The sequence below is a fragment of the Eucalyptus grandis genome, chromosome 1 (assembly GCF_016545825.1).
Source record: "Eucalyptus grandis isolate ANBG69807.140 chromosome 1, ASM1654582v1, whole genome shotgun sequence".
Classification (NCBI taxonomy): Eukaryota; Viridiplantae; Streptophyta; class Magnoliopsida; order Myrtales; family Myrtaceae; genus Eucalyptus; species Eucalyptus grandis.
Genome location: NC_052612.1, coordinates 28,383,169 through 28,399,081, shown reverse-complemented (window position 1 = coordinate 28,399,081; position 15,913 = coordinate 28,383,169). Strand labels below are relative to the sequence as shown.

At 37.4% G+C, this 15,913-nt stretch overlaps 1 protein-coding gene across 3 annotated transcripts; it reads left to right on the top strand.

Moving 5' to 3' along the window:
- The first annotated feature begins 1,030 nt into the window (after nucleotides 1-1,030).
- LOC104439399 (pectin acetylesterase 5) lies at nucleotides 1,031-13,947 on the top strand. Of its 3 annotated transcripts, none has more exons than XM_010052478.3 (13): nucleotides 1,031-1,402; nucleotides 1,552-1,634; nucleotides 3,668-3,797; nucleotides 9,661-9,740; nucleotides 9,883-9,975; nucleotides 10,431-10,555; nucleotides 10,938-10,998; nucleotides 11,446-11,499; nucleotides 11,607-11,684; nucleotides 11,792-11,897; nucleotides 13,000-13,145; nucleotides 13,383-13,515; nucleotides 13,639-13,947. In XM_010052478.3, exons 1-12 carry the CDS (start codon nucleotides 1,171-1,173, stop codon nucleotides 13,488-13,490), a joined length of 1,296 nt encoding a protein of 431 aa, XP_010050780.2. In that variant the 5' UTR covers nucleotides 1,031-1,170; the 3' UTR covers nucleotides 13,491-13,515; nucleotides 13,639-13,947. The 3 variants fall into 3 exon arrangements, with proteins under 3 accessions (XP_010050780.2, XP_010050788.2, XP_010050776.2); XM_010052486.3 differs by having other exon boundaries at nucleotides 13,383-13,519; XM_010052474.3 differs by having other exon boundaries at nucleotides 13,383-13,947.
- The last annotated feature ends 1,966 nt before the right edge of the window (nucleotides 13,948-15,913 follow it).

The following is a 15,913-nucleotide window of genomic DNA, read 5'->3' as shown; positions in this document are numbered from 1 at the left end:
ATTGAAATTTTGTCTTCTGCATTTTGTAGATTGATGAGCGAGATTTCTTTAGTTATATTGAGAAGAGCTATAGTAGGAAGATGAATACATGGGAGTTAATCTTAGACATTTCCGCCAGTTTGTATGGTTGACGTTTCAAGAAATTATATATTTCTTTTTGGCTTTTAAGAAATTGAGAAACAAAATGCATAATACGATGTTGCTTAGACCTGCAACTCCATCATTTAAATACTCACGCAACAAAAGTAAAATGATGAGAATGAAGGCACCGCAAGAGGGAACAATCTTACTTAAGAATCCGTTTGTTTCGAAAAATAAATTATTTAAAAAATATTTTTCCTAAAAATATAATTTATTTTGCTTGTAAAGTTAATGAAATTAAAATATTCTCATCACTCATAAAAATTTTAGATATGAATTTTTGTTGATAATGAAAAAATTCATCTATTAATTATTTCAAATGATATAATTGGTCATTTTTAAGAAAATATTTATAAATAATTTATTTTTTGAGAAATAAATGGAATCTAAATAGAAAAAGCGGAAGACAAAAATAATTCCATGGTATGTCTATTTTTGCGTATTAAAGAAAATCTATTAAATCCTAACACAAAAAAAAATCTGGTTTATTACACTAATTATAGATAAAATAGAAATTGAAAGAGATTTTTATCTTGTTTGAAAAGGATGAAATTATTTAAGCTCTATTTGTATGCAATCCCGAGATAAATTTATTTAATTAATTGTTTTTTCTCTTTGAATAATTAATTAATAAAAATATCTTCATTACAAAAAAAAATTCAAAATTTAAAATTATTTATTTATTTATTTTTATAAGCGGCACGAGCCATCATTTTTTAAAGAACGTCTTTTTTTTTTTTTTGGTCAAAAAAACGTCTTTAAAATTATTTATTTTAATATCTCAAGCCGTGTTTGCATCCAAATGAAAAAACGGAATCCTTCTGACCAAAAAAAAAAAAAAAAAGAAAAACAAAAAGAAAAAACGGAATCCTCGTACTATTGGGGAAAAAAAAAGAGAAAACTGTAGAGAGAGAAAATAACTCAAAGTTGGTGGCGTTCCTCTGATACTCCGTCGTTGACTTCGGGTCCTCACCGCCGGCGAGAGCAAACCAGCTCGACTTCGCGATCCCCGAAGGGAGCGAGCAAAGCATGATGGCGATCCCCGCCAGGCCCCGCCCTCCTCCGGCATCATGGTGGTGGTGGAGGAGGTGGACCAAGCGGGACTGGGCGATCGCGGCCGTCGCCGTCACCGCCTTCCTCTTCCTCCTCTCCTCCCTCTCCGACGACCCCCGCCGCGGTCGCGGTGCCGGAGCTCGGCCGCCGGACGCCGCCGATCTGGTCGGCCTGACTTTGCTCCGCGACGCCAGTGCCAAGGGCGCGCGTAATTCCTCCTGCCCCTGCTCCCCATTATCCCGTGTTCATGGAGTTTCAGTTGTTTTAGCGGGCGTGGCCCCGAAAAGTGGGGAGAAGAGAAGAATCGAGTTTGAACTGAGGCTGAAACTGGGCGATCTTTTTTGTCTGTGGTTGCAGTGTGTTTGGATGGGAGCGCACCTGCATACCATTTCTCGAAGGGCTTCGGGTCTGGCTCCGACAGTTGGCTTATCCACATTGAGGTTCTCTTTTGATCCTATCTGTCTGTAACTTCAGAAATTCGAGAAATACTTGTTGGGTAACCTCAAAGTTCTTATTTTGGCTGTCGGAACATCGCCTTTCGAGCACCGCCTTATGAGGGGAACATTTTTTTTTTTCCTTCTTTTGGTTTAATATACAATCTCTGTATTGCTTGAAGCACTTGAATGGTCCTGGTCATGTGTCGTAGTTGCGACATTTCGTTTGCATTGGATGGTCGTTAGGCAGTGTGTAGAAAGCCAATCTTGACGGTGGTCTGAGGGGATCGATTGGGTGGTTATGGGATCTATTCTGTCCTCTGTTTCCGTAACAGAGCATGGCAACAACATAGAACTTTGAAGATAAGCTTTCCACATACGTTTGTATTAATGCATGTGTAGAATTGACTGTTGAATAATTTTGTGATTCGGGGTGTGTTTGAAGCTGTGACCATGATGTAGAAGGGATGGAGCATAGTGATCCCCTTCTATAAGTATAAACCTCATGCGATGCGCATTGAGGGAAATGAAAAGGTCACATGGAGTTCCACTGAGAATGGAATTGAACTCATTGTCTTAACATAACCTTTTGAGTTCTCTATGCTGTTTCCAGAAGAATTTTGGTTGTCATCCAAGCTTCCTAGTGAGGATTTATGGGTTACGATGCAGTCTCCATTTGTCATTTTAGTTTTCAAAGGGCTCCATGTTTTTGATGTAGCCTCCTTTAGCTGATCTTAATGAGTGGATGTGGGGGGAGGGATTAGTTGTTACAGCCACTCCAGGGTATTCACTTTGTGACTTTGTTATTTATGACACTATTCCTCTCTGTCTTTTTTGTCTAACTGTGGTTGTGAATACTAGTAATGTTTCCATAGGACCTCAAATGGCTGTAAAGGAAACTTGTTGTTTGGGGTGGCTTCGACATTAACTTTTTACTCTTTTGCAAATCTTGTAGCTCTTAAAATTTGAATTTTAGTGAAAGTAAAACACCTGAAAGCTTTAAGGTTGCAAGATGTTTAAATATTTACCTGTATAGAAGAAAAATCCATGAATATATAATTTTATAATTTCTGAAACCTATAATACTGTTGTTTTATTTTTAAATTTTGGAAAGAAAGTCATGAGTGGAATCATACATAGTCTTTTGGTTTTCCAAACAACTTTTGCCAAAATCAGAGAAAAGTGGTGCAGCAGAGGAATAATTTGATGTATCTCATACGTATGATGGAAGAGTGTATTGCCCTCTTGATGCCTGCAAGAGGGTGGCTCTTAATGTTCTCAGACAATTATTTAAATGAGATAAGATGTGTTTTGCTTGGTTGTTAGAATAGTATGGTTGGTATACGTAGGTATAATAATAACTAGGGAATATGAAACCCCCATGTACTTACCATATGAGCATGACTTCAAGTTTCTTTAGTTACACTGCAATTTTTTGTAATAATAATTAAAAATGCGTAATATAGTGATAATAATGCGCTTCATTGGGACCTGATTTGAGGCGGATCTGAGATTCTCTGTAATGTTACATGTTTGTTCTTTGCCCTCTATGCACATGCTGATTAAGACAAGGTCCATTTTGTATTTGCTCTTAGATGTTCCTCCATCATGCAATTGCATTCCTTGTGAAGAGCACTAAAGTTTTCTGAGGTTGGTGAGAACAATACAGGTGTAAACACCTACGATCTACATTACTGGGTGGTTTTGTTTAAATTACTATCAAACTGGCTTTCCTTTTCTACTTCTCTATCTGTTGCAAAAGAGAAGGTGGATAAGGGAAGAAATTCCGTTCTACTCTTGAACTACTTGGACTTTGCATTTAGAACCCTAAATAAGAGTGGTTTTGCCAACCTAGACTTCCAGACTATTGTGCTTGAAAATTTTCAACCGCATACTGTGGGATTACATTGAAGAATTATGTGATAGATGTTATTTGGAAAATTGCTGACTAGAAGACTTTTAGATATTATGGTGGTAACATGATTCTTCAGATATTTATTGTTTACCAATTTTCTTTTTCCTTTTGAGCTTGATGACAGGGCGGGGGTTGGTGCTCTAGCATCTCATCATGCTCATCACGGGCAAAAACTAAACTAGGTTCTTCAGCGTATATGGAGCAGCAAGTTTCCTTTGCTGGAATTTTAAGCAGCGAACCTTCACAAAATCCAGGTAATTGGTAAGCTGCATCTAAATCTTTTTGGTGCTCTTAAGATGGCATTCTTTTGTACTGCTTAAGTTAGAAAAGTAAAAGCCTATGTAAGTGTAAGAATCAGTTTGTACATAGTGCATTACCATTATGCTTTCTAGATCGATGGTAATTACTAGTTTAGGTGAATATAGTGGAATAGTAGGAATGTTGTAGCTTTCTGATGCTTCTTAGTTCATGTGTCTATAATGATAAGCTGCATCTAAGCCTTTTTGGTGCTCTTTAGATGGCTGTCTTTTATACTGCTTGTTAGAAAATTAAAAACCAATACTAGGCCTATGTAAGTGTAGGAAGCAGTTTCTACACAGTGTATGGACATTTTGCTTGCTAAATCGATGGTAATTAATAGTTTAGGTGAATATATTGGAAAAATAGGAATGTCGTAGCTTTCTTATGCTTCTGAGTTCATACATCTATAATTATAAGCATACTTTACAGAGGAAAATCTTCTAATAGATGCTCTTAAAGTCACATTTATGAAGTTGTCCACGCAAGTTTTTTTTTATTAAAAATGAATCATGACATTTGACCTGCTTAAGGTGACAGTACCCTTTTCTTCTGATACAAATGTTTTCTGCTGCAAAGCAGTTTTTTTCTTTTTTTTCCTTTAAGTTCCTGTATTTTCAGTTTTAATCACCTAAACATCTTACTCTTGGTCTGTTTCTATTCATACTCTTTTTCTATTAAGTTTGACTAAATTCTACCTGTAGTTAGTCTGTATAAAATAATATTGTGTTTCAAAAGAAGTCAGATCAGGCTAAACTGCATGCTCACCTTTATCTAGACCTGATCATTCTACACTGAAATGCATAAAATGGTTGTGTTTTACTAACCAACTCATTCCTCATGCTCTTACTAAATCCAGATTCCAGATTTATTTTTAAATGCCAATTATGGTAAGATATTAAGTTTATGCACTGAAGAAATGATGTCTTTCTTTATCTTAAGAACAAATCATCTTGGTCAAAAGTTCTTTCTCTCATCTTAAACAGAGTCTATTGGTATAATTCATGCAGGGAACAGTTTGCGCTCAAACTGGCTGAAACATGTTTTTTCAACAAAAAATTTGTGCCCTTCATATCCTTTCGCAAGAAGAAAATTCAGCTATATAAAATGAAGCATAGTGTTTACGATATTTATAAACTGAAAACTTTTTCAATCTTTTCCAATAGGCTATATTTAGAAAATTGAACTTTCCCACCACCAAAAGTGGAGACTGGATAGCCACTTATCTCTTAAGGGTAAATCAAGAGGATTCTTCTTCTTGAAATCCCCTCTTTGTTATTTCTTTTAAAATGAGCCAAAAGCCAAGGAGAGGATCATCTTGACAATTTTCTTCTTTCCTGCACATGAATTAATAAGATTCCAATCCCAAAGCTCATCTCACACTGTATTCAAAATAACCTACTTACTCCTTGAACTGCAAAACTCTAGTATGAATTTGTCTGGTCCAATTCCAATCCAATATTAATTCACACTATCTTCATCCTTGAAAACAGCGTCTTTTTACCAACACTTCTCATTCTCTTTTGAAGATATCCGAAGTTGAAATACATCCCAGGTTGCTTCCAATAAGATTAAAAGACCTTCAGAAAGAGTTTTTCCTTTCAAATTGACTTCCTTCAGAAAAGCATGTTCCATGTGACTGAGTAGATACAAGGTTCAAGTAGTAAAATTAGATCGAGAAGTTTCCGGATCTAGAACACTCCTACCAAGGATGGGTGTGTTAATCCCCTCTATCACCATATGGTACAACAGTCTGAAGAATCTGGAGAAGTTTTCCACTCCCAGTCCTGAGCCTGGCTTAAAGAGTCAAATCTGCCAAACCATCCCCCAATACCTACTAGCATTCCAAGAATCTGCCACTGTAGCACACTTATTCTTTGCTGAGACAAGCAAGTCAGGAAACATATCTTGCAAGGGAACATCTCCTCCCCCTCTATTAGTTGATAGTAAGGTTCTCCCACTATTGCCCACTCTTACTAAGTCTGTGATTTTGACATCATCCCATACTTGCCTTTTTGCTTCCATGCCCTAACACATGTGCTTCCCCATTTAAAGTTGTTCATCCTTAATCATCCAAACCATATATTCCAATGAGCATTCTTCTTCAAAAACTAATTTTCTTCATATGAACATTGGCAATCATTTTTAAAGCAGATCTTTTGTTGAAAAATATCAGTAATCTTATGGCAAAACCTCCTTCAGAGACTGGTTGCTTTATATCTCCCATAGAAATTTGTTCTAAATGCTCTCTAGTCTTTTTGCCTAAGAATTGGGGATCAGAAAGAAAGAGTGAAGTAAAATGGAAGATTAGAAAGGGCACTTTTCTTCAAAATAAATGTACTTGATATATTACTTCTTTTACCCCCTTTTCTCAAAATGCAATAATTGAGTCACAGATGCTGTGTGAGTTGTATCTAGATCCCTGGAGCATTCCTAGATACTTTGTTGATGAGCAAGCTTCCTTACAACCTAGAATGCTTGATAAAACTGGCACATTAATACCCTCACCTACTGAAAGGATTTAAATTTTTCCTCAAGCACTCTTATCTGTGGTTTTGCAAGGGTCTGTCTAATTTGTGAGAGAAAAGTGCATTGAATTATTCAATAATGTTCAATGTATACATAAAATAAACCCTAAAGTTCCTAAGAACTACTTTACCCTCATGCCCTGCTTGTTACAATCTAATCTATCCTCCCATTATCCAGAGGTTTAGTAAAAATGTCTGCAAGTTATTCATTGATTTGAATATGACTGGGAAGAATTAATCCACTTTGCAACTTATCTCGAATAGAATGACAATCAACTTTGATGTGTTTTGTTCTCTCATGAAACACGAGATTGGAATTTATATGCATTGCAGCTTTATTATCACATCATAGGGTCATAGTGTTAAAGCTTTGAAGCCTAATTCAATCAATAACTGTTGAATCTATAGTAGTTCACACGTCACTTGTGCCATGACTCTATATTCCGACTCAGCATTGGAGCGAACAACAACACTTTGTTTTTTAGTCTTCCATGATACCGGATTCCCTCCAACCAAGTTACAAAAGCCTGTGATTAACCTTATATCATTTGGAGAGCCTGCCCAATCGACATCAGAAAATCCTTAAACTTTGCTATGATTGTGGTTTTGATAAACAATTATTTTCCCTGGAGTTTTCTTCAAGCACCACAATATCCGAATTACTATGTCCCAATGAGATTTATGGAGGGAAAAGATGAACTGGCTTACCGCACTAATTGGAAAGGCAATATTTGGATGAGTAATTGGGAGATAATTCGGTTTATCTATTAGTCTTTTATCTCTTGGGATTATCAAAGATTTCCCCTTCATCAGCGGCCAATTTAACCCCTTGTTTGATGGGTGAATCAAGAGGCTTTAATCCCAACATACTTGTCTCAGTAACCAAATCCAGGATATATTTTCGTTCTGACAAAACAATACATTTCTTTGACCATGCAATTTCAATTCTTAGGATATACTTCAATTTTCATAAGTCTTTAATTTGAAATTGGTGCTGAAGATAGATCTTTAGCTTAGTTATGTCAATCAAGTCATCTCCCATGATGATAATATTGTCAACATACATAATCAAGAATAGTTTGCCTCTCCCTAACTATTTATAGAAAAAAGAGTGATCATCTTCACATCTTGGCAGTTCAAAAGAAAGTATGGATATAGAAAATCTTCCAAACCACACCCGTGGGAATTTCTTTAAATTATATAAATATTTTTTTAATTTGCAAACCAGTCCCCTGGACTCTCCCTTATCTATAAATCCCGGAAATTGCTCCAGATAAACTTCCTCCTTAAGGATACCATGCAAGAAAGCATTCTTAACACCAACCTAAAATGAGAGCTAGCTATTTATGGCAGTAAGAGAGATCAAAATTTGAACATAAGTAAATTTGGCAACAGGAGAAAAAGTGTCCAAATAGTCAACTCCATACAATTGGGCATGCCCTTTGGCAACAAGTCTTCCTTTTAAACGAGCAAGAGAACCATTAGGATTGACTTTCACAGCATACATCTATCGACAACGAATAGCAGTTTTGCCTAAAGGAAGAGGTACCAAATCCTAAGTTTGATTAATTTCAAGAGCCTTTAATTCTTCTTCCATAGCTGTCCTCTAATTAGAACTTCGTAATGCTTCAACTACGGACTTAAGGACAGGATGTTGTTTAACAATAGATAAAATGGACTGAAAAGAAGAAGACACATAAGAGTAGAAGATAAAATTTGCAATAGAATGTTGAGTATAAGCACGTGTACCTTTGTGATGAGCAATGTGAAGATCAAGGTCAAATATAAGAGAATGGTCTAATGGCGAATGTGGATCAAAAGATGATGTGGTGGTGACGAGAAGAAAAGAGTGGGGGGGGGAGCTATCAAGAATGTTGAGTATAAGCCTGGAGAGAAGGTGGTTCCTGTGGAGATATTGGTGAAACAGTTGGAGCAGTCTTTCGAATGGTGGTCACATATAAGTCTTCATCCAATTCAGACATAGTAATTAAAACATTACGATAAGGAGTGGATTCAAAAATTGAGATATGAGCAGTTATAAGCAGTGATAAAGTATTTTCTGAATGATGAAGAATAATAGTGATTATCCCTTTTGAGTATGAAAGTAATCCATAAACATACACTTGACCTTGGATCAAATTTTGATAATTCAGGTCAATGATCATGAATTAAACAAATGCAACCGAAAATTCAAGGTGGTAAGATGAATGGCGACTCATTTGAAAACAAAGTAGAAAATGAAATGCCATCCCATAAAATGTAATTCACACGTCACTTGTGCCATGGCTTTATATTTTGCTGTGCGCTCCCAACAAATAGTATCAGAGTGGATGGTTGTGGTTTTGGGTAGGTGGGCGTTGTGGTGTCGTAATGTAAGCCCATAAGTTAATGCAAAAGGATAGTTGAATTAAGGGGGAGTAAGTATAATACTGATTTCACACGTGAAGGGGAGATTGTTAGGATCCAAGTGTGAGTGAGTAATGTTAGAGAAGTTTTGTGAGGAAGAGTTACGTGTGAGGAGGCGTGAGAAAGGGACACACAACAAAGCCCTAGGCTCTAATATCATGTGAGAGAAAAGTGTATTGTATTTTTCAATAATGGTCAATATATACACAAAATAAATCCAAAAGTTATTGAGGACTACTTTACCCTTATACTCTAACCTAAGGACTACTTTACCTTTATACTATCAAATCTGAAAAGCACTTCCCTGCTAGGGCCTATAGATTTCAGTGGGATATTCCTCTCTCTTCTTAGATAATGCTACTTCGCTTTGTCTTTTGTATTCTCCTGCTCTGTGGTTTTTATTCTGAACTTGCTTCTATATGAGGACGCAAATTGAAATTTACCCATGAAAAGTCACCATCGCTGGCTGTCAAAGGGGTGTGCTTATGAATAGAAATAAATTATCTTAATTTTTTTTCCCCTTTTGAACTTATGCTTACAACCTGTAATAAAGCGAATGCTAATCAGTTACTGGCCTACAAGAGCCAATTTTTACACTTCTCAATGCATCTACCTGTTTCCCTCTGTATAGCAATCTTCCACGGCATAGTTCTGTAATAACAGGAATATAGCACCCTGAGTCATGCTTGGATGTTGGCTGCTGACTCAGTTCTTAAACTCCCTTTCCCCTAAAATCTTTATTTCTAACATATTGAGCACTTTGTCAAGGAGATGCACTAAATAATAAATCAAATGCTTTTAGTTATTTCCTTTGGATTTCTGACTTTTATACAGTTGATATTGATATCTCATAGTTTTTAATATAGGCCTTCTGGGTATTTTTCAGAATTTTTTAACTGGAACAAAGTCAAGATAAGGTACTGTGATGGTGCGTCCTTTTCTGGTCATCCTCAAAGTGAACCAAAGGTCGGTGCTGGTAATTTATTCGGATGGTGTGACTTTGATCTTGGAGATAATAACTGGTCATCTGGAGTATGGTCTTGTACTTGTGGTTACCAATGTAAAAGTAAAGATATCTGGAGAGTAACTAAATACGTCACTTGAATAGGACAAGGAAGGAAGAATCTTCTTTAGAGGTCAGCTCATTTGGAAAGCACTCATGGATGAATTATTATCAGCAGGCTTGTCAACGGCACGCCAGGTAGCTCTCTACTTCAACAGGAATCATCCTTGTCTGGCTAGGTTTTAAGGGTTTGGCAGGCAACTAACTATGATTGCTTAATAAAGTCATGGGTCTGTGATATGGTTTATAATATTGTCTTGCTTATCCACTGCTTTTGTAGGGATAAGTGGGATAATTAGTGAACCCTTTGTTCAGTCCCATTCAGTTTGCAAATAAAATTGGTTTTCCCAGTATAGTCTCTTATTGAAATTAAGGATTGTGGTGAATTTGATAATGAGTCTCTGCAGTAAATTTGGTTGGGTGATTGTGAGCTTTAGGGAAATTCACATATTTACATGGTAAAAGATAGGTTCTGTTTAGAGTAGGGTTATGTGAGGGAACTTCTTCCTTTCCTTGGTGGACCCTTCAAAAGCAGTGACGCATGTACCCCTTTTGCTGGCACAAATATAATTGTCATTTTGCTTTTGATACAGGCTTTCCTTACAGGATGCTCTGCTGGAGGATTAGCAACTCTTATTCATTGCGATGACTTCCGAGAACTTCTTCCGAAGGATGCAACTGTCAAGTGCCTTGCTGATGCAGGTTTTTTCCTCAATGAGTATGTTATTGTAATCAGTATACCTTTTCCAACAATAATTGGATGTGTATATGATACCATGCTGGCTGCACACCAACCTATGTGTACCCCCTTCGATGATTTTTTGAAATCTTGGGAAAAAGCACATAAAGAGAATTTTTTGCAGACATGTGTTGATCGGCAAATCTGAAATTATTCCGGTAATTCTTTCTTGGTTGAGCCTTCTGGTCTAACAAAGAAAGAATATTCGTGCAACGAAGGACATGAAGCTTGTTAAAAATGATGAATAGGATAGTCCAGACATACTATTTGCTTCTTTTAATTTTTTCACTGGCTCTATGCATTGTCATTTACTGGTTGTGCCTATCTGGTGTATAATGGAAGTCTACTTTTGCTTTTTCAGGAAAGATATCAGTGGGAATGACACTATGAGGTCTTTCTATCACGATGTTGTCCAACTTCAGGTTGTGCTTAAACAAATGTAACCCTAACTTGTGCAAATTAGTTAGAGTGAAACAATTTCACTTATATTACAAGCACAATTTAACATATCGCACGTTACTATTTTCTCATAAGAGTTGGATTATGTGCAATGCGATTCCAGGAGTATTTTTTAACAAGTCATGAGATTATTGGTTCTGTGACCAAGTCAACCTTGTTTTTGTAATATTTTTAGTATGGTTCTTTGATAAACAACTATTGCTTTAGGTTAGTGGAGATGTTTCGATAAGTTAAGGTTTTTTATGTTCTCCTTGCTCCCTCCTTCCCTCATCTCCCATTTCCTTTTGAGGTCTTCAAATATGGATAGTCCACTACTTCAGGAGAAAGTTGATGACTATGCTACCAATGTATGTTTCTTCAAAACTGTTAGCCAATGACGGCTCTCTTTCTCTTTATGCTGTTACTTTCAGGGTGTACAAGAAAGTTTAAACAAGGACTGTGTTGCTAGCAAGGAACCATCTGATGTAGGTCCTTCATCACTTTTCTCTGTGTTTGCATGCTGTTTGGCTTAAGTCATCTGATATAATCTCCTTTGGCTGCTATTGTTGAAATCTGCAAATTGCAATGTTAGTGTTTCTTCCCTGAGGAGATAATAAAAAACATAAGGACCCCAGTTTTTCTTGTCAATCCTGCTTATGACTTTTGGCAGGTAAGTTATTTTCCAGTACTCTGATCATCGCATCCTTTTCCTTTTCCCGTTGGAAAATCTTCATCATTCTGAGCAAGTATGACTAAGATAATTAGAATGATTTCCAGATTCAAAATGTCCTGGTACCAATTGGCTCAGATCCAAGTGAAAGCTGGAAAAAATGCAGACTAAATATTCAAGCTTGCACTCCTAGCCAGCTTAAAACGCTACAAGGTATTTTTTATTTTGTCACCAAATTTGTCTTACCAGCCAAAGAAGGATGGGCTTTAGTAGGCCAATGCAGATCTCTAAGATTGATTGGTTCACACTCTTCCATAAATTTTTTGAACAACATATGCCAGAAAACTTTGTCAGTGCAATGTCTTGGCACAAGGGCAATAGGAATTGTATTACTGGTGTTGTTGAACTGGGATATGCGGCTTCTCATCTTTGCATTTTGTCAACAGGCACAGATTGCCAGAAGCGAGCAAGCAATTGATAAAATAAATGAACATTTATCGACATAGTTTACATCTAGAATAACTGTGGATGTGTGCACATTTAGGAACCCAGCCTTTTATTGGTGTGCCATGATTATCACCTGGAATAACCAGCTGCATCATTCAACTTGATATAGATGTCTGTATCTATATATCTGTCCATCTATAGAAGTGGGTATTGCTAGCAGGTGGTTGCGCCACATGGCTCATTTTCATGTGCAAGCTTTACATAGAGTTATTTTTAATTGATACTCCAGCTTATACCATTCAATTAGAACAAATATGTGGATGATGAATTCTCTATTTCGAAATGTCATGCATTATTATGTAAAAATGTCATGCAAGCCGTAGTCTATTATATTCTTATAAAAGGAGCACCGTTTTACTTTATTCATTTGTATTTATGAATGAGATATGTGTTGGATAGAAAAAGTTACATAACATAGAGAAATATCTAAATGAAAGACTAATGTCAGCACTATATTGTCCACTTTAGTGGTGGTTCGCCTGCACCTACATGGCTTCAAAAGTTAAAACAGTAATTGCTAGTTTAAAGTTGTGCAAGACTTTATCTATCACGCAATGACCCATATCTAGGCAAGGTGGGATTAAGCAGATGTCTGAAACCTAATAATGTTAATGGAGGGAACAAAGCTGGTACTGGTCACTTCATAAATTAGGAACATGTTCAGTAGCTTATCTAGACTCCTGAAGTTATTTTGATGAACAAATTTTTAATGAATGAAGCAATGGCAAGAAATGTAAAAAAAATATTTCGAGATCAGTAAATGTGATTTTCTTCAAACTTTGCAGCATAACATGGTTATGTCAAACAGGTTTCCGTGATTCATTGCTGAGGGCAATTAGTGAGTTCCAGAAAAGCAAGGAAGGGGGGATGTTCATCAATTCTTGCTTTATTCATTGCCAAACATGGATTGGCGAGACTTGGCACTCACCTAATTCCCCAAGAATTGACAATAAGGTATATGAAGTTTAATCATAATCTGAGTTCAACAGGAACTTACATTGTAAGCACTGATGCCAACATGCAACCTCACTGGCACGAATTATGTCATGGTCATTTGATTATGGGTTCCTTTTTCATCAAGAAATCAGTGAGTGAATGTGATAGTTTAGGTGCAGCTAATGTTTGCTAAACCTGGTATCCCCCTATTCCTCTTCAGTGGCTCAATGGCGCCTATTTCCTTGTTTTATGCAGACAATTGCAGAGTCAGTGGGAGACTGGTACTTCAACAGGAGAGCAGTGAAGCAAATTGACTGTCCTTATCCCTGCAATCCCTCTTGCTACAACATGAATTTCTCTTGAAACTTTCAGCCTTTCATCATGTTCAGTATGTATTAATCTGACTCCCTTCTTAGGGTTTGTGAGGACAGCGCTCCACGATCCCTATATGGAAATGAAGAGCCTCAACGGTTAGTCTTGTAAATCACTTTCAGTTTCCTCACTCTTGCAGGACTAAAGCTTGTTAGGATTGTCCGGTGGATTCAAGTGGCCTTATTTACCCCCGACTTCATTGTTTAGAACACTGCCGCTTTCTTTTTCTTTCGGCTACATTGAAGTGGCCTTTTTTGCTACCGTGCAGCTTGGGCTTTGCCATTTCTGCTGTAATCGGGAGTGCGAACATGAAATACACTATTTACTGGCACACTTGCCACCAATTGTTTTTTTTTTTTCTTTCCTAGAACTTGAATGATTATGTGGATTATTACATACAGATATGGGCCACAAGCTGAAAATAAACGGAATCCTACTCACTTGATCATCTGCCGTTTATTGAATAGAGTTTGACTTTCTTTCGAAGAATCAAGATTTTCAGCAATAGATAGTAATGCCAGAAGTGCATGTGAGCGTGGTAGTGAGGAAGATTATTTCGCACGTTGTGTCCGCCACTTGATGCAAGTTCTAGCCCCTCTCGTTGTTCCACCACTCTCTCCCTGTCCTGCTCTTTCCTCTGCCTCTGCCCATGTCTGCGGTGCCCTCCTGGGGGACCCTGCTGCGTCGCTCTCAGCCGCCACCTCCATCGAGTCCATTACTGGCCTCCATTGACGTGCCAATTGCCACTCTGAGGAGTTGGCTACGGGATTTTCTTTCGTTTATTAAGAGTCGCCAACTTCTAGAAAGGTTTGTAAGTTGTCGGACAGATCGCTAATCCAAAGTTGATAAAGTAAATGTTGGTAGATGGCTTAAACCATAGCCGATACATTATATAAAAGAAAAACACTGTAGGAATTCGAAATCGCTTAAATGAATTTTGGGAAGCGGCTCAAAGAAAAGTTGGTTACCTAAAACGAACACTGAGAACTTGTGATTGAGCGACATTTACGAACATTTGCACCAGATTTCGTACTCATCCTCCTCTTCCGAAGCCCTTTCGCACACCGCACACCGCACACTTCGACACGAGAAGAGACCATAACGGACATCATTCTTCCGTTATGGATGTTTCGGCTTAGTGAGGAACCTACTGGGAGATTGAGCGACGCAATCTTCTTCACGAGCGTCATGCGTTGGGGAAGGGAAGGAGAAAGTGGTACGTGAAACCCTAGAGATCTGGCACCTGAACGTACTGTCACTGTGTCACACACCTCATCTGCAACGAAACAGAACCTCTCTTCATATCTACAATCACCGACGTAATGAAGTTGGTGGGTCGAGCTCTTGGAGGAAAAGGGAGGGAGCGCACTGGCATTATATGACGAAGAAACGTGTGTATTACATGGCGAAGGGGAAAAAGAAAGCGTGCTCGTTTGGAAACGGCACGATATGGGTGTCCATAGGTTTTTGACATTGTCCCAGAGGGTGTGTGTCATGTTACCTTTTCGTCTAGCAACCTTTCGGAATGCCTCGTCACATAGGCTGTACAAATCAATTTAACGGCCAATTTTGGGATAGGCCGACACATCGATCACTCAAGAATCAGTGTCGTGTATATGTAGTAAAGTCCACTCACATTCCCGATCAGCACCTTAATTTATGACACACATATTGCTATCAAGTCATCATAGCAAAAGTTTGACACCTCAAAACACGATGTACAAAATCGAAATGAAAGTGTTCGTTACTCGCTTTGGAAGCAAAATGATAAGGCGGACGTAGACATGCATAGTGTATATGTGCTTCTTTCTTGCTTAATTCCCTCGGACTATGGTTTCTAGATTTTTAGGGTTTTTCAACTTTCACAAGATGATACTTCATTTTCTTTCTTCATAAAGTACTTGGATCTTCTGTCCGTTTTGGAGGAATTTTATTCAAAATTCGAGTCATAAGAAATCACTTCACGAGCCAAATAATGGTGGTGTTGGACTATTTGGAAACCAATGTCTAAAATCTTTTTGAGTAATTCGATGTGCATACATTTGTGGAAAAAAGCCACCACACGTGCCATCATGTTTATGCAGCGTTCACTTTGGTGCCATAATTTTTAACCAATCATTTGAGTACCATAATTTTTTGATTGTTCGGAATCTGGTTTTGAATATTTTCTTAGAATATCCAATTCTAAAGCTTAAACCAATAAGTGGAGAAAGACCACATGTATATAATAAACATATAAATCTCATAAACAAGCGATGTGAGATACTTCAATAATATTAAATGTTAGATTATGAATTTGTAACACGTGGTTACATGCTATATATATATAAAGTACTATCGACTAGGAGTGAATCATATACTATTAAAAGGACCCTCCATTCTTTTAACATTATGTCCAGCTCTTTCTCAGTTCC

Bases quoted from the DNA above. Each gene is read 5' to 3' on its own strand.
- LOC104439399 (XM_010052478.3), top strand. From the start codon at position 1,171: ATGATGGCGATCCCCGCCAGGCCCCGCCCTCCTCCGGCATCATGGTGG. The intron at 9,741-9,882 runs GTCGGTGCTGGT...TCACTTGAATAG, and splicing joins ATCCTCAAAGTGAACCAAAG to GACAAGGAAGGAAGAATCTT. The intron at 11,685-11,791 runs GTAAGTTATTTT...AATGATTTCCAG, and splicing joins CTGCTTATGACTTTTGGCAG to ATTCAAAATGTCCTGGTACC.